The sequence below is a fragment of the Bos taurus genome, chromosome 14 (genome assembly GCF_002263795.3).
Source record: "Bos taurus isolate L1 Dominette 01449 registration number 42190680 breed Hereford chromosome 14, ARS-UCD2.0, whole genome shotgun sequence".
Classification (NCBI taxonomy): Eukaryota; Metazoa; Chordata; class Mammalia; order Artiodactyla; family Bovidae; genus Bos; species Bos taurus.
In genome coordinates, this window is record NC_037341.1 from 60,476,067 (window position 1) to 60,500,432 (window position 24,366).

At 35.9% G+C, this 24,366-nt stretch overlaps 1 protein-coding gene across 39 annotated transcripts in view; it reads right to left on the minus strand.

Moving 5' to 3' along the window:
* Positions 1–24,366, minus strand: part of RIMS2 (regulating synaptic membrane exocytosis 2) — a 608,892-nt gene that overhangs the window by 116,926 nt on the left and 467,600 nt on the right. For 17 of the 39 annotated variants that reach the window (XM_059874470.1, XM_059874468.1, XM_059874482.1 and 14 more), the window contains one exon: positions 24,018–24,190. The exons of 18 other annotated variants lie outside the window; for them this stretch is intronic. In XM_059874470.1, the coding sequence (XP_059730453.1) occupies positions 24,018–24,190 (173 nt within the window). Of the gene's footprint in view, positions 1–22,898; positions 23,151–24,017; positions 24,191–24,366 lie in introns of all 39 variants that reach the window. 4 more of the 39 variants (XM_025001657.2, XM_025001654.2, XM_025001653.2 and 1 more) reach the window with 1 other exon arrangement.

Here is a 24,366-nt window from a genome sequence, read left to right on the forward strand (position 1 = left end):
GAAGTTGGTTTTTATTAGGAAAATACTAGTTTTACTAGTATTTTACTAGTATTTAATACTGAAATAATTTCACTAGTCTACTTCCTAATTTCAAGCACAGAAACACTAAACTGTGCTTCTGAGGAAAATAAATTTTTAATACAAAGAGGGCCAGCAAAGATGAGTCTATTAAAATTTCACTTCTCACAAAGTTGGAAGAGACCCTCAAGATCAACAGCCATTCATTTATTCATCAAATATTTTGGAGCTGTGAATGCTTTTCCTCACAGATATGAAAGATTTTCATTTTTCAATGGTTAAATCTGTGACATTTTGGAAGGTCTAGGATTATAATTTTCTGACACTGGGATTGATGTACATTAAAAAAAAGATAATAAATTCTTATTTGTTTTCAAACTGGAGACACTTGGTTTACTGTCATGGTGGAAGTTGGCCATACTTATACATTATAATAATATCTTTATTCTCTAAGATTGTTCAGGAGATTTCCTGTGTTAATAGAAGCATTATTTGCAATGCCACAACATCCTTTGAAAGCTTTGACTGCTGACATTTTACTCAATTTACATAATTCTGTCTCTTAGTTTGAATAATAATAATGATAACAACAACCACTTATGTGCTATGCACTGTTTTATACATATCAAGTAATTTAAAGCTCTTAAAGGATCTATGATGTAAGTACTATTATTATCCCGATTAAAGAGGAGAAGACTGCAAAGTCATAAACCTTGAGGAAGATGAGGAATCACAGCTCCAGCAAAGGCAGTAGAACCCTGGAGCTTGTGCTGCCTCCCTTGAAGAGATGGAGCTCACCTTCTTAAAATACACGTCGCTCAGTCAACTGGCATTTAAAAGTGTTTAGACTTTCTACTTGACCAGAAGTAGAGACACTTTGTTTTCAACTCAATCACTCAGAGGTGATTGGTCTCCTGGTCTTGATTTATATATGTGCATAACCGGTCCTTTATCCAGGGGAGTACAAACTAATTTTAAGGAATGTTTGAATTTCAGTCTTTCCTTTGCTGCCAATTCTCCCCTCTGGGTGTCTGCTGCTGACCGGCTTCCACTGCCTCTGCACTGCGCCTGCAGCTACTCACCACTATCTTTAATTCAATCTCTGCTCCTGTCACTTCTTGGTTTTCATATTCAGTGACAAAGCATTTATAGACATGACCAGTCAGTCAGTGTTCCTTGTTGTCCATGGGTCAAGCTGACAAATCACAGAATGCTGACTGTAATCTTTGTAATCTTTTCAATTTCTTTTCCTGCAGCTTGGACAATCTGCTTCTCTTTTGGCAAGGCTTTTGGGGATAATTCCAGAAACTTGAAGATCCTTCAGGTGAGCCAAACAACAAGGCAAGCAGTAAATTTTGTTCTTGAATGATACTGTTCAATGGAAAAAGCATATGAAGTACACAATTTCCAGATGAATTAGATGAGCAGTTCTTATATTTTAGTTTTTTGCCAGAACCACCTGAAAGAGCTTTTCAGGAATACAATCTGCAGCCTAGTCCTGGAGATTTTAATATATTATTTCTAGCAAGAGAACCAGAACTCGCATTTTAAAGTTTCTCTGGTGATCTAATGCAGTGACCGTACAAACACCACAAAGAAACTCTGGTGTAGGCTAACAAAAAGTAATCTTATAAAATATCTTATTTAGGTAGTTTTGCCCTTTAGATTAGATAGAATTTTATGGTTAAATTCCCAAGTCTATCAGCAAGCAGACTGGATTACTGGATTTCTCCAGCTCAAGTTACTCACATTTTTGGAGCCATCTAACTAAAGGACTTCCCTGGTGGCTCAGATGGTAAAGCATCTGCCTGCAATACAGGAGACCCAAGTTTGATCCCTGGGTTGGGAAGATCTCCTAGAAAAGGAAATGGCAACCCACTCAAGTATTCCTGCCTGGAGAATCCCAGGGACGGAGGAGCCTGGTAGGCTACAGTCCATGGGATTGCCAAGACATGACTGAGAGACTTCACTTCACTTCTCTTCAACTAAAGGACATCTGCCTTATCTTTAATCAGTTCTTCGTATGCCTGGAGTCATGTTAGATGCCTCTTTGTGTTAAATTAGCATACACTTAAGAATCATTTTGGTTTGAAATGCTTGTTTTTCTTTCATGTATGGATATGATTGTATATCATTAAATATTTTTACTCTGGTTGATTTTAAATTTTGAGAAAAATAAAACAGTATTTTTGGTTCACCAGTTGGTATGATTGTACAAGCTTCATTTGGCTGACGGTGGTGGTTTAATCACTAAGTCATGTCTGACTCTTTGCCACCCCATGGACTGTAGCCCGCTAGGCACCTCTCCCCATGGGATTTCTCAGGCATGAATACTGGAGTGGTTTGCCATTTCCTTCCTCAGGGGATCTTCCTGACCCAGGGATCAAACCCTGGTCTCCTGCATAGTAGGCGGTCTTCTACATTGCAGGCGAATTCTTCACTGACTGAGCCACCAAGGAAGCCCAATTTGGTTGATAATTCCACACAAAAGGAGAAATCAACTTTGGAATTTTTTTTCATGTATTTATGTATAAATACTTTATTTGAAAATTAGCTAATTTTACTTTATATATTCTGTGTCTTATTAAATTTTTGACCTTACTATTTTCTTATGTTCCTGGAGTTAAAATAATTTTAACCACAGAAAGCTTTTAATATTTGACCATTTATATTTTGAGTTTTGAAAATAGTTTTAAGTTACTATGAAGAAACTTTAGACCTATATATTAAAACTGGTTTAAAAAAAAGTTAACCATCCTATGCAATTTTTCCCCCCCCATGGAACTGACTTTTATAGTCCAGTTTTTTTTTTTTTTTTTGAATTTTTTTTTGGAATTTTATTTTATTTTTAAACTTTACATAATTGTATTAGTTTTGCCAAATATCAAAATGAATCCATCACAGGTATACATGTGCTCCCCATCCTGAACCCTCCTCCCTCCTCCCTCCCTGTACCATCCCTCTGGGTCGTCCCAGTGCACTAGCCCCAAGCATCCAGTATCGTGCATTGAACCTGGACTGGCATCTCATTTCATACATGATATTTTACATGTTTCAATGCCATTCTCCCATTAAAAAGAATACATTTGAATCAGTTCTAATGAGGTGGATGAAACTGGAGCCTATTATACAGAGTGAAGTAAGCCAGAAGGAAAAACACCAATACAGTATACTAACGCATATATATGGAATTTAGAAAGATGATAACAATAACCCTGTGTACGAGACAGCAAAAGTGACGCTGATGTATGCAATTTTTTTGGTAATCTACCAGTGTTTTACATTTGGCTATATCCTATTCCTATATGAAATGTATTTAAGAAGTAACAGAAAGGTCTAGTTTGCATATCAAATGTTATTTTTTTAAATTAGCTACTATTATGTCTCAGTTTACGGTCCTCTTTCATTTCTATAATAAGAAATTTAGTGTAAATAATACCTGTCATACTCTTCAATTCTAAAGCACTACTTTAAAACTAGAGTAAATTTTTATTTCTAGAGGTTTTTATTTTTTAAATAGGAGAAATGTTGCCCAAGTAGAATGATCTGGGTGGCATTCCTCACTAATCTGTAGGACAGAGATGATTTTTTTGTGACTCAGATTTTTCAAAATTATTGCTTATAATAATTAGAATAAAAACTTTTTAGAGTTATTGAAACGTCACAAGGCCCCTTCATTTCCTATGATCCTACATTAAGTAAAATCAAGAAATACACAGGCGCTTCCCTGGTGGTCCAGTGGTTAAGAATCACCTGCCAGTGCAGGAGACATGTGTTCGATCCCTGGTCTGAGAAGATCCCATGTGTCACGGGGCAACTAAGCCCGTGCATCACAACTACCGAGCCCGTGTGCTGCTGAAACCCATGCACCGAGAGCCCGCGCTCCGCAAGAGAAGCCACCGCAATGAGGAGCCCGCACGCCGCAACCAAGAGCAGCCACTGCTCACCACAACTAGAGAAAGCCTCCATGCAGCAACGAAGACCCAGCACAGCCAAAAATAAATACATAAACATAAATAAAATTTTTATAAAAGAAATACACAGTGGAATGAAGGTTAGCATTATAAAATAAACATTTTATAAAAGGTAATTAAATGTATTTTTTCAGATGGCAAAAATCTAGCCACTCCTATATTCAAAATACAATATTTTCTTTGCTTAAAAATGTCATTCTAATTCACTCTAATTTATTGAACAGTTTCGTGAGATAACATTATATAAAAATAATGTGACAACAATGCAAAGGCCTTAACAAATTGAAAATTAAGATATCAAAATATAGTGTCATTTGGTAAATAATATTTTCTTTTCTTTACTCATCAGTACAAGAAACTTTCTTTAGATTCATGTTTCTTGGCATCCTGAAAGGAAAAGAGTAATTTTTTGATCGTTAACTACACTATTCATGAATTATATAGGGTAATAGGAAATTTACTGTCTGAGACCACAGGAAATTTAAATGTCTGCAGAGGAAATAGTTTAAAATAATCTGAAAGTGGTATACTTAATGCCTTATTTTTTATTACTATAGCTTTAAAAACTAAAGTTAAACATGAAGTTAATATTTATTTCAATGACAATAAGTGGATTGTTTCTTGTTTTCTTTTGACAGACTATACGTGTGAATCCAAACAGAAATATGCAAATCCACTCTCCAATTAGCTTCAAGCCAATTTCATGCCTTACTTTTAATAATTCAAAGTTTTACTCTCCATCTGTTAAAAAATACTAACCCTTTAAATTTCCCAACTTTGCTTTCAACAGTCATAGTTACTACATATGTGAACACTGAGGTTTCTGCATTTTCCTTTCCCTTTGCTCCCTACACTGGGGTGTAAGATCACCCCTCCATCACCACAGGCTTCAGGGAACTGGACCCTGGAACTCCGTGTGCTCCTGGTTAGAAACCCCAACCGCAGCAAACAGTCTCGCCCCCACTATCAAGATTAATCTCACTAACTCTACTTGTCACAATGTGCTTCCCATTTGTTAAAAATAGAAGTGCTTTACTGTGGTTAAATAAAAATGAGTCCCAAACTAGTCTTTTATTAAACATGACAGAATATCAGTCTCAATCAAAATATCTGTCCATATATGCACTGGCTTTTGCTGTTTAAGCAAAAGATACCAGTATGCCACTTTAGCGGACTCTAAGTCACTGTAATTTTTCAGTCACCAACTGTTTTATTTTGAGAAAGACTGAAACAATATGACAGGCAAGAATGGTTAAATTGCCCTTACTCAGCTTCAAACTGGGAGCACTTGATGCAGACATTAATCACGTAGAAACTGATTGCCAGAATAGACATGCTTTATTTGTATTATAAATTCTGTTCCAGAGAGAACACTGAGAAATCAAATTTAGAAGAAAATAAAAATGAATAACGTACCATAATTTTTAACTTAAAAATAGTTTTTTACAATTAACATTTAGACAATCTTACTCTAGTGAATAAGTGAACACTGGGGCATTTATAACTTATTTGAAAATTTTACTCTTCAAACTTATAGGTAAAGTGCATTTTGCCAAGTGGTTTAACTTCCCTGGTGGCTCAGCCAGTAAAGCGTCTGCCTACAATGTCGGAGACCTGGGTTCAATCCCTGGGTCAGGAAGATCTCCTGGAGAAGGAAATGGCAATCCACTCCAGTATTCTTGCCTGGAAAATCCCATGGCTAGAGGAACCTGGTAGGCTACACTCCATGGGGTCCCACAGAGCTGGACACGACTTCACTTTCACTTTCACTTCCCTTTTAACTGATACATATATATATACTGATATATATACATACTGTTGCTGCTGCTGCTGCTGCTAAGTTACTTCAGTCGTGTCTGACTCTATGCGACCCCATAGACGGCAGCCCACCAGCCTCCCCCATCCCTGGAATTCTCCAGGCAAGAATAGCATATTCTGTACAGAACTGCAATCCACTTCTACTGTGCTCTTGATATGATTCTAAACAATCTGTAGTCATAATACAAATGTCCCAGTAGGAAATTAATTCAATAATGCAAGAATTCCCTTAAAGTAAACATTTAGATATTTAAATGTATATAGACATTAGACAGCCTGCATGGAGCCAGAAACTTGATAACACTATATAGAAATTTCAGATTTCAGTATAAAAGAGGAGACAATATTCCACGTAACCAATTAATAGAAAATTTTAAATATTATTTTGCTCATAGTTACTCTCTGGAAGTTCTGAGATAAATTTTCTTTCAAAAGTGTATATTCCTAGAAAAAATTAAAATTCCATTACCCTAAAACTGTAAACTTGTTTGAAGGTATTATGAAATAGAGAAAATATGCCAATTTACACACTGTATGCTAACATATATCATTTGTATAATTTAAACATTAATATTACAGTGTGATGAACTTTGGATGAAGCTGAATTAAACTTGTGTAAATAAATAGCTGAGTTACTAGCTTAAAAAAAAAAGAAAAAGGAAGAAAGAAGGCAAAGCTGCGAACAGATTACCAAAGCATAGTTATTGATGTTACTCAGTTATTGAATTAACTAAGTTAATTCCAAGTTCATACAATACTTTATTATACTTAGAGTGATTAAGAAAAGGTCTTTATCATTTAAAAAGTAAATCTGAAATGTATATTATGATCCCTGTTTTTATCTGTTAGACCAGGTAGACCAGGTTTATACCTGTTAGAAAGATTAGTCTTTTTTTTTTTTAAAGAAATCTTATCTATCTATATAAATAATAATAAATATGCTATGCACATTTTGTTTTAGACACACATTTGATCAGAGTTAAAATCAAAATTGACTAAGTCACTTAGTCATGTCTGATTCTTTGAGACTCCATGACCTGTAGCCCACCAGGCTCCTCTGTCCATGAATTTCTCCAGGCAAGAATACTAGAGTGGGTTCCCATGCCCTCTTCCAGGGGATCCCCTCCAGGGATAGAACTAGAATCTCTGTCTCCTGCATTGGCAGGCAGGTTCTTTACCACTAGCGCCACCTGGGTAGCCAGGTAAATTAAACAGTATCTCCTAAATTCCAAAGATTACTACAAGTATCAAATTCAGCCTATCTCACTGTATTCCACATGAACCCTACAGCAATCAAGAATACTTACTTAATTCTGCATTTTAAAGAGCTGCTTTTATTAAAATCATTTTTAGAATTTAACTCTTCAATTTCTAGCAATTGCAATAAAGCTTGATTTACTTTCCCCTTAATCTAGTCATTTATTCATGTATTTTTTTAAATTACAAAACTCAAGTCCCTTTATTCACTTTCTAAAAAAAACACAAACATGAGAATAAAATAAACACACCCCACTTACTAGCCCTTGCAGGATAGGAAGCAGCCCTGGACAGATAGCCTGCAAATGTCTTTGCTTACACTTCAGTCTGCATCTCCTCAGGCATTCCAGGGGCCCGTGTTTTGACCCCTCTTGCAGGGGAAAGGAAGTGGAAACTAAAAAGAGTCACCTACAAGAGGGTCACAGTGACCTTACAGCTATTTGACGATGCTGCTACCAAGTCACTTCAGTCGTGTCCGACTCTGTGCGACCGCATAGATGGCAGTCCACCAGGCTCCCCCAACCCTGGGATTCTCCAGGCAAGAACACTGGAGTGGGTTGCCATTTCCTTCTCCAATCTAGTCATTTATAAAATAACAAAATACAGTTTTTCACATTGCCAACATCATTTATTTATACTTATTTAGCATTCTATAATTAGCTCCACTCTTGCACACTTAAAATCTTTTACAGAACTTCCTTTTGTATCTGTTATAGGCTTTATAGTATTATAGACAACAAGTCCACATAACTTGCTGTTATTTTGCTTATTAACTAGATGTCCATCGACAGATGAATAGATAGGGAAATTGTGGTACATATATACAATGGGATGTTCAGTTCAGTTCAGTAGCTTTAAAAAAGAACGCATTTAAAAAAAAAAAGAACGCATTTAAAAAAAAAAGAACGCATTTTTTTTTATTAGTCAGTTCTAATAAGGTGTATGAGCCTAGAGCCTATTATACAGAGTGAAGTAAGACAAAGAGAAAGACAAATATTGTATACGAACGCATGTGTATGGCATCTAGAAAGATGGTTCTGATGAACCTATTAGCAGGGCAGCAACCGAGACGCAGTCAGAGAGAACAGACCTGTGGACACAGCGCGGGAGGGATAGGTGGGATGAACTGAGAGAGTAGCATGGAAACGTATGCATTATCGTATGTAAAATAGATAGCCAAGGGAATTTGCTGAGTGACACAGGGAGCTCAACCCAGTGCTCTGTGAAAACCTACAGAGGTGGGATGGGGTGGGGAGGAAATGGAAGGGAGGTTCAAAACGCAGGGGACATATGTATACCTATGGCTGGCTCATGTTGATGTATGCCAGAAACCAGCACAGTATTGTAAAGCAATTATCTTCCAATAAAGATTAAAAATAAAATAAAAATTAATTAATTAGTTAAAAAAAAAAACTGGATTTTCTTCTGAGACTGTTTCCTTATCTTGGATAATGCTGAAAAGAGTCACTTGTCACTTCCTGCCTCAGTTCACTTATTCTAAATGTTTTACTGAAGGGAAATATTATCAAACCACATATTAAAACTACTTTTTTACACTTTTACTGTATATTGTAATCATTTATTTATTTGTCTATCTCTTTGACGGAAGGAATCAGGTCTTGTTATTCAATATTTTAGCACAGAATCCAAGATAGAGATGCAGATGATACCATTCTAAGGGCAGAAAATGAAGAGGAACTAAAGAGCCTCTTGATGAGGGTGAAAAAGGAGAGTGAAAAAGCTGGTGTGATTCTCAACATGAAAAAAAATTAAGATCATGGCACCCAGTCCCTTCACTTCATGGAAAACAGAAGGGGGAAAAGTAGAAGCAGTGACAGATTTTCTTTTACTGGGCTCCAAAATCACCGCAGAAGGTGACTGCCGTCACGAAATTAAAAAAATGCTTACTTGAAAGCTATGACAAACCTAGACAGCATATTAAAAAGCAGAGACATCATTTTGCTGACAAAAATCTGTATAGTCAAAGCTATGGTTTTTCCAGTAGTCATGCATGGATATGAGAGTTAGATCATAAAGAAAGCTGAGTGCCAAAGAATTGATGCTTTTGAATTGTGGTGCTGGAGAAGACTCTTTAGTGTCTTGGACAGCAAGGAGATCAAACTCCAGTCAATCTTAAAGGAAATCAACCCAGAATATTCATTGGAAGGACTGATACTGAAGCTAAAGCTCCAATACTTTGGCCACTTGATGTAAAGACTCATTGGAAAAGACCCTGATGGTGGGAAAGATTGAAGGCAAAAAGAGAAGGGGGCAGCAGAGGATGAGATGGTGAGATAGCATCACTGATTCAATGGATATGAATTTGAGCAAACTCTGGGAGATGATGAAGGACAGGGGAGCCTGGTGTGTTGCAGTCCATGGGGTCACAAAGAGTCAGACACGACCTAGGGACTGAACAACAACCGGCGTATAGAAGGTGTTCAAAAATATGTGCTGAATAAATGAAGACAATTTAAGGAATAAAATAATTTAAATTCCAAGACCATTAAAGGTCAAACTATGAAACATATCTCATAAAAATTTTCTAGAATCTCTACTACATTACTTTGTGAAATTTAATAAAATCTTTTCTATATTTCAGAAATTATTTTCTCCTGTACAAAGCATAAGAACAGTCTACCTTATTTTGAATTGTCATCTGGCAAAGTGTTATAGAAAAGTTGCTATGAAATATGCAGGTCTAAAAGCTAAAAAAAAGTGAGATTTTATAAACTTACTTTTCATCTCCTATCCTTTTCTTTTTCAACCCCTATTATATAACAACTTCTTGTCATGTGCCAGGAACGGTGTCAAAAGCTTTAAGGACATAATTCCATTGAATTTTGATGGCAACCCTGAAAGAATATTATTATTATTACCCCCAGTATATGGGTGAAGAAAGTGTTTTTTTCTTGCCCAAGTTTACATTATTAGGAACTGGAAGAACTAGGATTCAATACAGTTTTGTCTGAATAAAGAGCTAAGTTTTAATCATCATTCTATATTATCTCTCATGTATATTTTTGGAGGACTTTATTATTGCTTATTATAATACCAAAAATAAATTCTGGATGATGATAAGTGATATTATGCTTACTGTGAGTCAGTGTAACATGGCACCAAGTTCTTATTCACAACTTTGGAAAGCAAGCCATCTGAATCCCCAGTGTGCCAGACTGGAAGGCTAAGTCTCTGCACACGACAGGTGCACCATGAAATGTGCACTCATACTCCATGATAAACAAAATAGTAAAATTAAGTTGGTTAACTTAATTTGAAAAAGTTGGCTTAAAGCTCAACATTCAGAAAACTAAGATAATGGAATCTGGTCTCATCACTTCATGGCAAATAGATGGGGAAACAGTGGAAACAGTGGCTGACTTTATTTTTCTGGGCTCCAAAATCACTGCAGATGGTGACTGAAGCCATGAAATTAAAAGATGCTTACTCCTTGGAAGGAAAGTTATGACCAACCTAGATCGCATATTCAAAAGCAGAGACATTACTTTGTCAACAAAGGTCCGTCTAGCCAAGGCTATGGTTTTTCCAGTGGTTATGTATGGATGTAAGAATTGGACTGTGAAGAAAGCTGAGTGCTGAAGAATTGATGCTTTTGAACTGTGGTGTTGGAGAAGACTCTTGAGAGTCCCTTGGACTCCAAAGATATCTAACCAGTCCCATCCTAAAGGAGATTAGTCTTCGGTGTTCATTAGTAGGACTGATGTTGAAGCTGAAACTCCAACCCTTTGGCCACCTGATGCAAAGAGCTGACTCATTTGAAAAGATTCTGATGCTGGGAAAGATTGAGGGCAGGAAGAGAAGGGGACGACAGAGGATGAGATGGTTGGATGGCATCACCGACTCAATGGACGTGGGTTTGGGTGGACTCGGGAGTTGGTAATGGACAGGGAGTCCTGGTGTGTGTGCTGCGGTTCATGGGGTCGCAGAGAGTTGGACACGACTGAGCAACTGAACTTAAGTTGGTTAACTCTTAGTGTCCTGAAATATGTAGTTGCCTTTAAATAACTTCAGTATTAAGTGCTACATCTCATTCATTCCAATTATTTTGATAGAAAGTCTCAGAAGACTAATTTACAAGTTTCTTATTCTTGAGATCCCCAGATGATAGTCATTTCTCTCATCTTTGCACCTTTCAATAGGATTTTAGAACTTACTTTACACTATTTTTTGGGACACATTAAATTGGTATAAGTTTTTCTAATCTTTAAATACTATCTAATGAATGCTTTTATTTTCTTTTCATGTCTGTCTTCCCCCATTCTTGTTAGACTTTATGCAGGATTTGTATATATAAAAGGGCTTCCCTGGTGGCTCAGCTGGTAAAGGATCTGCCTGCAATGCGGGAGACCTGAGTTTGAGTCCTGGGTTGGGAAGATCCCCTGGAGAAGGGAAAGGCTACCAGGCTGGAAGAAGCACAAGCTGGAATCAAGATTGCCCAGAGAAATATCAATAACTTCAGATATGCAGGTGACACCACCCTTATGGCAGAAAGCGAAGAAGAACTAAAGAGCCTCTTGATGAAAGTGAAAGAGGAGGGTGAAAAATCTGGCTTAAAACTCAAAATACAGAAAACTAAGATCATGGCATCCAGTCCCATCACTTCATGGCAAATAGATGGGGAAACAATGGAAACAGTGAGAGACTCTATTTTCTTGGGCTCCAAAGTAACTTCAGATGGTGAATGCAGTCCTGAAATTAAAAGACGCCAGCTCCATGGAAGAAAACCTAGACAGCATATTTAAAAAGCAGAGACATTACTTTGCTGACAAAGGTCCATCTGGTCAAAGTTATGTTACTGGTCAAAGTTACGTGACAGTAGTCACGTATAGATGTGAGAGTTGGACTATTAAGAAAGCTGAGTGCCAAAGAACTGATGCTTTTGAACTGTGGTGTTGGAGAAGACTCTTGAGAGTCCCTTGGACTGCAAGGAGATCCAACCAGTCCATCCTAAAGGAAATCAGTCCTGAATATTCATTGGAAGGACTGATTCTGAAGCTGAAACTCCAATATTTCGGCCACCTGATGTGAAGAACTGACTCATTGGAAAAGACCCTGATGCTGGGAAAAATTGAAGGTGGGAGGAGAAAGGGATGACAGAAGATGAGATGGTTGGATGGCATCACCGACTCTATGGGCATGAGTTTGAGTAAGCTCTGGGAGCTGGTAAGCCTGGCGTGCTGCAGTCTGTGGGGTTGCAAAGAGTCGGATAAGACTAAGCGACTGAACTGAACTGAACCATATATATAAAATAATGATTCTCATTCATCATATATCAAATCAGTAAACCAACCCACCAACTAAATCTTTTCACACTAGAATACACATGTGTCATAAAACAAATTCCTCTGAGGTAAAAAACTCCACTGATTTCTGAAAGAAGTAAGTTTCTTTCCACTGAAGAAAAAAAGTGACTTCTTGGTCATTTTTGTCAAAGAGAGAGAGGAGCATGTTGGATACTGAACATGCCAGAAGCACTGTGATAGCAGCTCTTCACACCTCAAAACTGTCACTGCTTTATTACAATCTCATTTATTCATACATTCATCCTAAAACTTTTTTGAGTGCATACTATGTGTGAGGGATTGTAGATTTTGAGAAGTAAGACAGCAAAGAGATAAAAATAATAAATACATATCCTTAAGTGGTAACTAATGGTCAACAATCGTAGATTAAGTGGATACATAATTAACTATTTCACAGGGCAGGAAAATGAGCACCCAAGAGAAACTGTTACTGTAAAAGAATATTAGATAAATCATGAAGGAAGAGGAGAGATGGTGTCTCTTGGGTGAATCTGTACTTGACTTCGGAGAAGGCAATGGCACTCCACTCCAGTACTCTTGCCTGGAAAATCCCATGGATGGAGGAGCCTGGTGGGCTGCAGTCCATGGGGTCGCTAAGAGTCAGACACGACTAAGCGACTTCACTTTCACTTTTCACTTGCATGCATTGGAGAAGGAAATGGCAACCCACTCCAGTGTTCTTGCCTGGAGAATCCCAGGGACGGGGGAGCCTGGTGGGCTGCCGTCTATGGGGTCACGCAGAGTAGGACACGACTGAAGCGACTTAGCAGCAGCAGCAGTACTTGACTTGGGTGTTAAAGGATGAGCAGGTACTTTACTCAGAAAGAGAAAGAAACTGCGCTTCAGACATTAGAAGCAATGTGAATTAAAGGAATTATTTGTGAAACAAAGGAATTAAAGCAAGAGCCTTTAAAGAGAAGGGTAAGAGTAAGAGTGAAAAGCTGAAGTCAAGATAACACAAAACATTAAAGATTCCGATTTTGTCATTAAGGTTCTAAGGTCTCAGGCCAGGTGTTTGTGGATTTTCTTTTTTTTGAATTTTGCTTCCTTAAGATTAGATTCATCCTTTCTATATGGAAAATCAGAATCTGAAATGAAGTCTTACTATACCGTTCCACCCCATACTGATAAACTGGCATCTAACAGTGACACTCAACATGGGAATCCTTCGACTTCAAACTTGATCTTCTTTTTGTTATTTCTATAAAAATGTAACTTCTATATGTTAAAATTGTTCATCCTGAGGTATATCTGTGGTTCTATTAGGAGTCATTGGTTAGAATGTTGCATTTAATTTAGAATAACAGTTGTGGATTAATTGTCCTTTTGGCTTGTAAAAATAAATATTGAATATGACAGAAACTACTGCAGCAGTCTTTTCTAATGCTATTATTTTGTATGCTAGAAATCATTTCAATTTAATTATTTCTCTACTTTCACACTAAATTTATTTTACTAACATACAGCCTGTGTGGGTAATATTTTAGAAATAAAGTTAAAAATGGTAGAAATAAAAATGAGTTGAATCCATTACAGGAGACAAGTCTATATAAACATTATTTACCTATAATCAATAGTGGTGATGTCAGAAAACAAAAGTTTAATATGTAAATGAATGTCAATGATTATTTTAAATGTATAGAACCCTAAATTGTTACACTAACCAGAATGAAATTAATTCATCAGTAAAAATGAATCCAGGTAAGAATCTCAGGATAAGATTTCCCATGTTATAATAGGATAGAGTAACCAGTCACCACAGAAATACAAATTAACAGAAATTGCTAAAAATGATTATATAGTACAAAGTCGATTAAATTGTGTGCCTCTTAAAATTTATGTAAGATGTGGGAGTAAATTTTAATTAACACAGATCTCCAATTTCATACCCAAGTACTGAGATGTGGTATTGAATATAACTCTTTATGAGTCAGCTGTGAAGACCACTTGGAAAATATGGTGACACCAGCAAAAGCAAAAGCCAGGTGGTACTTTTACAAAGCTATGCCCTTACCACCTGTTCCCGGCCCTTTTCATTACCATCTGAACGGAAACCTGGTGCTTTCTTGAGCACTCTGCTTCTGCTGAAATCTTCTCTAGTGAGAAATACTTACCCTTCTTCATAGGTTGTCATATTTCTATCTACTGGCTACTTAAAAAATATATTTCTCTTCTACTTTAAAGTTAAACTTTCTTTGTTAAACTTTCTTTTCTTTTGACTTCTGGCCATGCTGACATATACTAACCGTTTTTTTCCCTTTCTTTCTGTCATCTGATGACCTCGTGGTCACTGACTCATTCACTGAAGTTTTAGAGCTGGCTTAGTTTTCTTTTCAATTCCCCAATTCTCATAGCCATATCAAATATAAGTATTCATCAAGAAGACCTATTAAATGGCTTTGTAATTCCAAAACTCACATATCTTGTTACCTTCACTTTTATTCTTTTCACCCACTCTGCTACTCACCCCAAATGCTTATGTCTTAGAGTTTGTCAATTAGTGAAAATAGCTCCACCACAAGATCTTAAGTTTCAACAGCATGCTCTACCTGCCCAACACCCTAAACTTCCTTTTTGACTACAAGGCCTAGCGTTCTAATTCTTGGATTTTCTCCGTATTTTCCTAGTCTCTAAGTTCCCATATGGACTTTTCCTCCTCCTTGTCTAACACTGACATTTACACAAGCACCCTCAGTTGCTTTCCACTGCTATTCTCCCAGCAACTCCATCCATCAAAACTCCCACTCCTCCACAAATGCTACAATCTGAATTGTGTTTCCACACTTGGATGGGCTCAGTGCTGCTAGGAATGATCACACTACTCTCCCACGCTGGTGTGTCTTGCAATTGCTGGTCTCCAACTTCTAGATCTGCAGAACTATTCATCAACTTTTAAATTTGTCTTTGGTAAGCTACTTTCTCCTATTTTCTTCAGTGATTATTCCAAATCTTCAAATTAAATCTCAAATTCAACTTCCAAACCCTTATATTCTCGCTTCTTATGTGTTTGAGAACATTAGGGCCAACAGGCAGTGACAACCAACTTCCCAACTCCCTGTCTAATAACTGATCTATTTTATTATCTGTCTTTTTTTCTGGTTTGAGCCAACCCAAAGTCCACCTTTGCTTCTGAACCAAGCCCCTCCTCCACCTCCAGGTTCTTACTCTAGAACCAGTGCCTTTCCTATCTTCAAATGCCCTTTCTCTTCAGACCACATACATGTTCAAATCTCAGATTTCTCCCTTTTGGTGACCCAAAACAGAGACTGGGAAGTCACAGCATGCTCAGATTCCCACACAAAGAAATTTTCCTAAATTTTTATGAAAATAGCTTATTTATGTATTAACTGAGGAATCTATCTATGTATCTATCTAGAGATAGATACAGAGACAGAGAGAGACAGACACAGAGAGGAGAGAATTATTTCAGAGTTTTAGGCTAACAACTAAATTTATGTGAAAAGGATAAATTTGAGGCTGCAAAAAAAAAGGAAAAAGAAAATTATCACCTTTTCTTGAGAACAAACCTGTATTTCATTCAACTTCAGTATTCTGGTGATATTAAAAATGTATACAAGAATTTAAAAAAGAGAGAGATGAAGATTTTATTGAAAAGTAGCTTTTAAGGAGTATTGGAATAGAAAACAAGACACGCTCAACAAACTTAACCCTAAACGAAGTATCACCTGCATTTTATCACCCCTATACTCATAATATTTACTGAAGAAGAAACACAGATCCCTCTTTTTTTTTTTTCAGAAGCCAAATGACCATTTTTAAAGTATATTCACATATCATAAAATTCATCCTTTAAGGGTATACAATTCACAAATAAACAACTTAAAAGAATTTGACTACTCATTTTTTATGCTATTAGCATAACGAGCTCAGATTTAAAGGCTATCATTTTTAAAAGATAAGATTTTCCTGTTAAACTAATCTACTGAACTAATCTCCATAAGAGATAGTAGTGTAGATAATGGAAGTAGATATAGAGTTAGGGAGAAATGGAATACTTCAGAGATAATTAAGTTTTAGGATCAATAAGACATGGTGACTGGAGGGAGGGAATTGTGCTCAGGGAAAGAACTAGTAAAGGGTGATGCTTAGGTTTCTGGTTGAGGCACGTGTGAGGATGCTGCTGCCACATATCGAGAGTACAAATGGGGAGTGGGTTACTAAATGTGGTCACCTGTTCTGTGAGAGGTATGATGAATTCAATTATACATGCTGACTTTGGTACATCCCCAGGACAGATAAGAAGATGGCCAGAAGAGGACTGAAAAGATCTGACAGATAAATAAGAATGGGACCTGGGTTGGAAATACAGATTTGGAAGCCATCAATCCAACCAGTCCATTCTAAAGGAGATCAGCTCTCGGATTTCTTTGGAAGGAATGAGGCTAAAGCTGAAACTCCAGTACTTTGGCCACCTCATGTGAAGAGTTGACTCATTGGAAAAGACTCTGATGCTGGGAGGGATTGGGGGAAGGAGGAGAAGGGGACAACAGAGGATGAGATGGCTGGATGGCATCACTGACTCGATGGACGTGAGTCTGAATGAACTCTGGGAGTTGGTGATGGACAGGGAGGCCTGGCGTGCTGCGATTCATAGGGTCACAAAGAGTCGGACACGACTGAGAGACTGAACTGAACTGCACTGAATACATAGATGCTACTGAAAGTCACAGAATAGAAAGCACCATCAAGATAGAACACGCAAAGGAAAGACAGCCTACTATGGGAGTCTGGAAATTATCAAGGGGCAAAGAGAACGCTCCCAAAGAAGACAGAAGTGATCAGAACGATGGATAGAAACCTAAAGGAGTGTACAATCACAAGAGTGCAGAGGAAAAAACATTTCAAGAAGAGAATGTAATAGGGCTGAATTCTAAAGGTGGAAAGGCTAGATGCAATATGAAAGCTCTTATGATTTAGCAGCATATACAATTTGAGACAGTTTTTTAGAACAAAGTTATATAACACAATTGTAATAAAACAGGTATAAGGAAGCAGAGTCTCAAAAAAGAGGAAAAGTAAAAATGTCAGTTATAGGTAATGATTTTAATACAATGTAGTTCAAGAAACTGATTAGAATTATCATGTCTTTGGCCATGAACTTGAACTTCCTGATAGACTAGATAAAGAAAACATACAATGGGCTACATTCTTTTTCAGTGACACAGACACATCTGTTCTTAAAGACAGCTACTCACAATTTTAAAATAAAGTTTTACACAGATTTTTTTTAAATGGATGATGACACAGGAGACAATGCCCTCAGAAATGCTTTTAGAGCTAATGTGTAATTCTATGTGGCTCTTTCTTTTCAAAACATTCCATGAGCATTTCTATTTAATATTGCAGTGATGGTTTCAGCCAGGTCAATTTGACAAGACAAAGAAACAAAAGGCATTCAGATCAGAAAGGAAGACATAAAATTATCTTTAGTCATAGATGACATGACCTCATATAGAACATCCTAAGGTATTAACTAAAAACTTTTAGAGCTAATAAGTGAATATAGCATGGTTGTAGGTTTCAAGATCAAGTTATAAAAATAAATTGTGTTTCTATATACTAGCAATGATTAGGCACAAATGAATTTAATAACAATTTCACTTCAAAAATAAAATATTTGGAATAAATTTAACAAAAGTAGTACAAGGTATGTATCCTGAAAACGATGAAACATCACTGAAAGAAAGTAACATAAGGGAACATCTTTGTGCTCATGGATGAGAAGACAACATTTTCTAAGATGGCAATAATCCCTAAATTGCTCTAATTAAACAATCCCAGTCAAAATCCTAGCTGCTTTTTTTCCCTTCGAAACTGACAAGCTTATCTCAGCATTCATGAGGAAATGTAAGCAACCCAAAAGAGAGGAAGGATACATCATAATCACGTGGTGGGGAGGGATTGTTTTTAAAATGCAAATTCCTGGGCCTTTACAGGATCAAAATTCTAAAAGTTGTAATCAAGCGTTTTTTGTTGTTTTGTTTTAAGTTCCCTTTTCATCACAATCATAAAACAGGATAGATGTTGCTTGGGTGTATAAGATTTTCAGTGGTATTAACTAGAAGATAGCTTCAATGAGAAGAGGAAAACACAAGCCATCAATAATCCATCAGCTGAACAGCATAATCCATCAGTATGCCCTCTGGGAGAGTTAGCACTGAGACATACTTCCAGAAAACAACAAAAACTCAACCTGATCAATGAAGTATTACAAAAGTCACCTAAATATTGGAATCATCTGCTAGGTGAGAGAAACATATGTTGAGCTGTTTGTTTTACTGGTGGTTAGCCACAGACCCAGTTATTCCTTGAATTCATGATGAAGACAAATCATTAGTATAACAGAAGATGCTTACTTTCCCTTTGCTGTGTATTACACTCATCTAAACGAGGAGTGTGAATCATTCATTCATTTATTTGACAAGTGAAAAAAGCCAGGCAAAGTGGCTAGGGACACGTAACAGAATCAGAATGAGAAAACAAGTATTTTAGATTCCTAATCCATAATTATTTTCATAAAACATACTGTTTGCCCTTTAAAGGTCTATAATATGAGTAAATACGTGGTAACATCAAGTTATATCACATAGTCAGGAAAATGTGTTATCACATTTTAACTCTGATCTATAAGTTAGCAGTAGTAAATATTTCATTAACAATTATTCTGCTTGCCCTTTTAAAGACTATAAGAACTTTTTTTGCTAGATAATTGAGATGGTTTCAGTTCGGTTCGGTTCAGTCACTCAGTCGTGTTCGACTTTTTGCGACCCCATGAATTGCAGCACGCCAGGCCTCCCTGTCCATCACCAACTCCCGGAGTTCACTAAAACTCATATAGAGTTAAGTTAAGTCTTAAGCTCATGGTTTAAGACTCTTAAAAACAGTTATTCATGAATATTTTGAATTGATGCCATCTTTTTCCTTTGAAAACTTTTCCTACCTCAAGAACATTTTCTTCAGAAAGAGAAAATATACATACCACTTATAGACATGCCTGAGAACTCATTTTCTTTTATTTTTGAAACTTTTAATTTATATTTTGGTCTTACAAATCATCATTTAAAATGACTCTTCTGTAAGAATGTAAAGCATAAAAATTTGCTAAATATCAGATAAATACAAATTTTCAAGGTTTTCTGTATAGTCTTCATTAAAACATGAATCTTTGTGTGAATGTTTCACTTTTACCTAAGACCTTGAACCCATTTTACAATAATGAAGCCATAAAGTTTTTACACAACTATAAACTATATCATTTGTATTAAAAGAAAGCTGAGTAATACAAAAATATGAGATCTGAGGAGCAGGCAATCTGTTGAGGTTCAGGATATCTTATTTAGCTATCTACACAAATTTGTAGATAAACGAGTTTCTTGAATTATTTTTTCTTTGGTCTTATATGCCCAGAACAGAATCTGGAGGGATGGATGAGTAATTTGATCACAAAGCTATCAGTGTTGTTAGTTTTGACAATACTGTACTTTTCAATATTTATTTTTCTATCTTCCACTGCAGATTTACTTAAGATCTCCACTTCTTATGCCAAATTCTTTCACCAAATATCCTTGTGAATATATTTATGCTTCTTGATGAAATTTTTTTGGATATGGAGCTATCCTTAAATATCCATCCACACAAGGCTAAGAAATTACTTGACCTTCAGACTTAGAAATTTAGAACTGCTTGATTTCACTTTTATCCCCAGTTCAAAGTACTCTGCCTGAGAAATTTTGTAAATAAACATTGGTTCATTGAATGATTTTTCATTACCTCTGAAAACTTTTTTCTGGGATAGCCTACCACATATATATATGGTACATAATCAGCAAATGTAGATAGCTATAAAATTTAAAGCATATCCAGGTACACAGATGGGAGAAAAATATTTTAAATGGTAAATCAGATTTTCTAGAAATGATTACTAGACAATCATTAATGATATATGGATATTTAACCAGACCAATCTACCTGTGTGGAAATACAAATAGCTAAATACAAATGTATTATTTATAAGCTACTTTGAAAAATATTATATTCAAATATTTAATGAACTTTTAAAAAATTTACTTTTTGCTATTCATTTTCTACTTGTACATTCAAAAGACTTTAATATGGTAACTATAACACAAACAATATAATTTTGTATCACACAATGAGATCCAATCACTATAATGAAAATAGCAACTACAATGGATTTGGTTCATTGCAGTTATTATGTTAATTTTAAATATACCAGCATTGCTATAGATATTAAACTCTGAATTCAGAAAATAATTTTTCTTTTACAAAACTTGGATTACAAGTAAACATCAATGGTGTACTATAGAATAAGAGTACTTTCAATAATGTTGCACAAGCATATTAAATTGTTTTTGTCATTTAAATAATCCATGATTATGTTCATCAACTACCAAAACAAAATGTTACTAGCAGTACTCAGACATATTTTCTCTCGGAATAAAGATTGCTCATTTTATTCTGAGATGTGAAAGCTAATTCAGGACCTTACGCTGCAAAAATTAATTAGTGGCACCAACATTTTCTCACAAATAACTGCAGTTGATACTTTTTGCCATCTTATAGAATATATGTTCCCTAAAGACATCAGCTGGGAGGGACTGGGGGCAGAAGGAGAAAGGGACGACAGAGGATGAGATGGCTGGATGGCATCACTGACTCGATGGACGTGAGTCTGAGTGAACTCTGGGAGGTGGTGATGGACAGGGAGGCCTGGCGTGCTTCGATTCATGGGGTCGCAAAGAGTCGGACACGACTGAGCGACTGAACTGAACTGAACTGAACTGAAAGACATCAGCCTGGCCCTGTGTAGTTTCCAGTTCTGCAAGTATTACATAGTTATATTTAAGCAGAGTACAGTGCCTTAAAAGACTCATTGCTAGGACTATACCATCCTTTTCTTTCCTGAATAAAATAATGTGCTTTTATCAAGACGAAAATGGTGCAGAAATTATTAAAAATCAAGAACTTAAAAATATAACCTCCAAACTTCTACCCACCAAGCCAGATATGCTAACAGAGACTTTGGCAACAGGCACACAGCAAGAGGCTCATATGTTCTGCTTTACACAATTTAAAGAAAGTAAAACACATTAGAGGCCCACATTTTGCTCTGCTTTTTAAAGAAAGGAAACTCTATGTCTCTTTCTAAGGAAATTTTCAAAAACTATTCTCTGTGAATTAATGATGAAATGACCCTATGCCAAATAAGTCAGAAAAATAGTCTTCATTAATAAAGCAATGTAAACAAAGAAAATAGACTTGAAATTACTAGTTCAGATTGGACTCACAAAATATGCCTAACTTAAAACTAACTTTTAGGTTTTGTGTCTGTTACATAGAAACCTTCATAGACCACAGATAGTTAAATATAGCAAACTGAGACAAAAATTGAAGTGTCATAGAATTAGACCACTGAATTGTATACCAAGGGGGTAAACATTTATGATGATTATCTTCTCATTAATTTTGAGTAAAGCATAAATTGAGATTGAATTTATATATAATAAAGCAAAATTTGGCTTGTAATTGGGTGTGCTTATTATGCCAACTTCATAAGAATACAAAATCAAATTCTGAATTGGCCACTAGAAACCCAAATTCCTCCAAACCATACATGCTTTGCCACTCTTAGTCTCAGAGAATTGTAGCTAGGGAAAGCTCATCTCCTCAGGCAGAGAGATGAAGTCTATGTGTGCTTGGGCTGATGCGACTTTCAGTACAGCACTGTGAAGACGGATTCATACTTATTAATGCATCACGTCATGAAAATGAAAACACACTTGGCTTTATGCCTTGCTGTTATGTTTTTTTCCATTTATCCTCTGTTCAAAGTTCCTTCTCTGGCAGTTTTCCAGCTGAATGAATTTCTAACCCAATATGTTTGCCTTCTAACAAGCCCTGAAGCCTCTATCCTTTCTTTTTAAAGGATCAAAGAACACTGTTCTTCACAATCTTTCTCAGGAATTAAAACTACACTAGAACCCACCAGAAAACTATAAGACAAAGGACTTGCTTTTTTATTCGAGGACAGAATAAAGCTTACATTTTGCTACCTATTTTGCCACTCGTTTTAAAAGTTCATTTCTAGTGTATAATATTTCTTGTAGAGCAGGCCACACTTTCCCAGCCCCTTCAGAACCTCATTTTAAAGATTTTTGACTCTACAAATTGGGAAGATATACAGTATTTCACGCTAAAAAAAATGGAAAGGGAAATTTACTTTAGATTTACCTAGTCAAAAAGGATTAAAAAACCCAATTAAATCATACTGAGAGCTAGTGTATACAAATTGAAGACAGGTTAATAAATCAATCTGTTTGATAGTAACTTGTCAACACATTAATTGGTTGTATTAGAAGCTAAATAGATAAAATGCAAGAAAATAAACCCAATGCAAATGGCAAAATAGGATTAAGAGAAAGGACATAACTAATGGGAAATGTCTATAAAAATAAGCAAATTTTACCTGTCATCATCTTGTGAGAATTGCTTTTGCAAATCCTCTTTATTCCACTGTTCTTTTTCTTTCCCTTGCTCAGGTATATCTGGTGTTTTTTCCTCATCTCCTGATTCTCTGTTTGTCTCCTTATTACACATGTTTGTAATGTTTTTCCCTTTCTCATTCTCATTAGTTCTTTCTTCCTTTACCTCTTCCTCCGCATGAACTATCTCTTCATGCTTATCCCCGTCTTTCCCTCCCTCTTCTAGTCCCTTTGGCCTTTTGAAAGCAACACAAATTGAAGGCATGCAAATAAACACAAAAAAGAAAGAAAATGTTAAGAAAAAAAATACATACAAAATTAAATAGAAAAGTAATGAAAATTACTAAAACATAGATAAAAATTACATCTTTTAAGCATCGAAAACGTTTTTTCCAGTGTATAACAGAGAAGCACTATGTAAGCAACAGTTAAACCAAAATTGCTTTTTTAAGTTGTGTTTTCCTGTTACAAAGTTGCCTGGAAAAAAGTTGTGGTCTCCCCATTACTGATTTTTGTTTTGTTTTGATCCAATAGGAGTTAAAAAAAAAAAAAAAAACTAATTTAGCTTAGATGCCCATAAAGTCTATAGATGAGGTGATAAATGAAAATTATACTAACATACATTTATAAATTTTTTGGAGAAACTTCCATACATTTATAAAAGTTTCAGGAGGACAAGAGAGCATCCTCCACAAAAAGTAATGTTGTGTTTTCTTAATCATTGAAATGTATTCATCACCTTCCAATATGATTTTTCATATTCCTTAGAATATTAAAAACATTCAAGTCTTCATTTAACCATCCCTTTAATCTCAGTAAAAATACAACAACAGAATTACTTTTTCAATAATAAACATGAAAAATAGCTAATGATACTATTTCAAATAATCTAGCAAGAAAATTATTATAAGTTCTACAAAACTTTTCTGTGTGAAAAAAGTATGAAATGTAGACCAAAATATTAAAAAAAGTAATCACAGAAGTTGTTTGTCTTCATGATATATATTAACCATTTAGAAGGAAAGGATTTTACATTTATCCAAAGAAAAATAAAGATATTCTAAAACATGTTTAGAATTTCCTTCTTAAAGCCCCCTACTCACCTGATTTTCTTGTTTCCTCTTGGCCGTTCTGATTGGACAGACATGTAGCTTGTGCTGCTGAAACGAGAAGCACTACTAGTCCTGGAAACCGCAGATATATCACTTACGTCACTGTCCGAAGATTTAGTGGAAATATTATCTGCCCCTCTATGAGGATCCCATCCCGATCGATACTGTTAACACAGATTGACAAACACGCAGAAGTTGTCAGTATTACCACACAAAGCAATTACTCGCTTCTCCTATTTCAGCACTTTAATTGTCCACAGAGGATACTGCAAAACCCCACTCAGTTGCATATAAAACAAAAGTGAATGGCAATTATCCTAAAAGAAAAATTCAATTTATA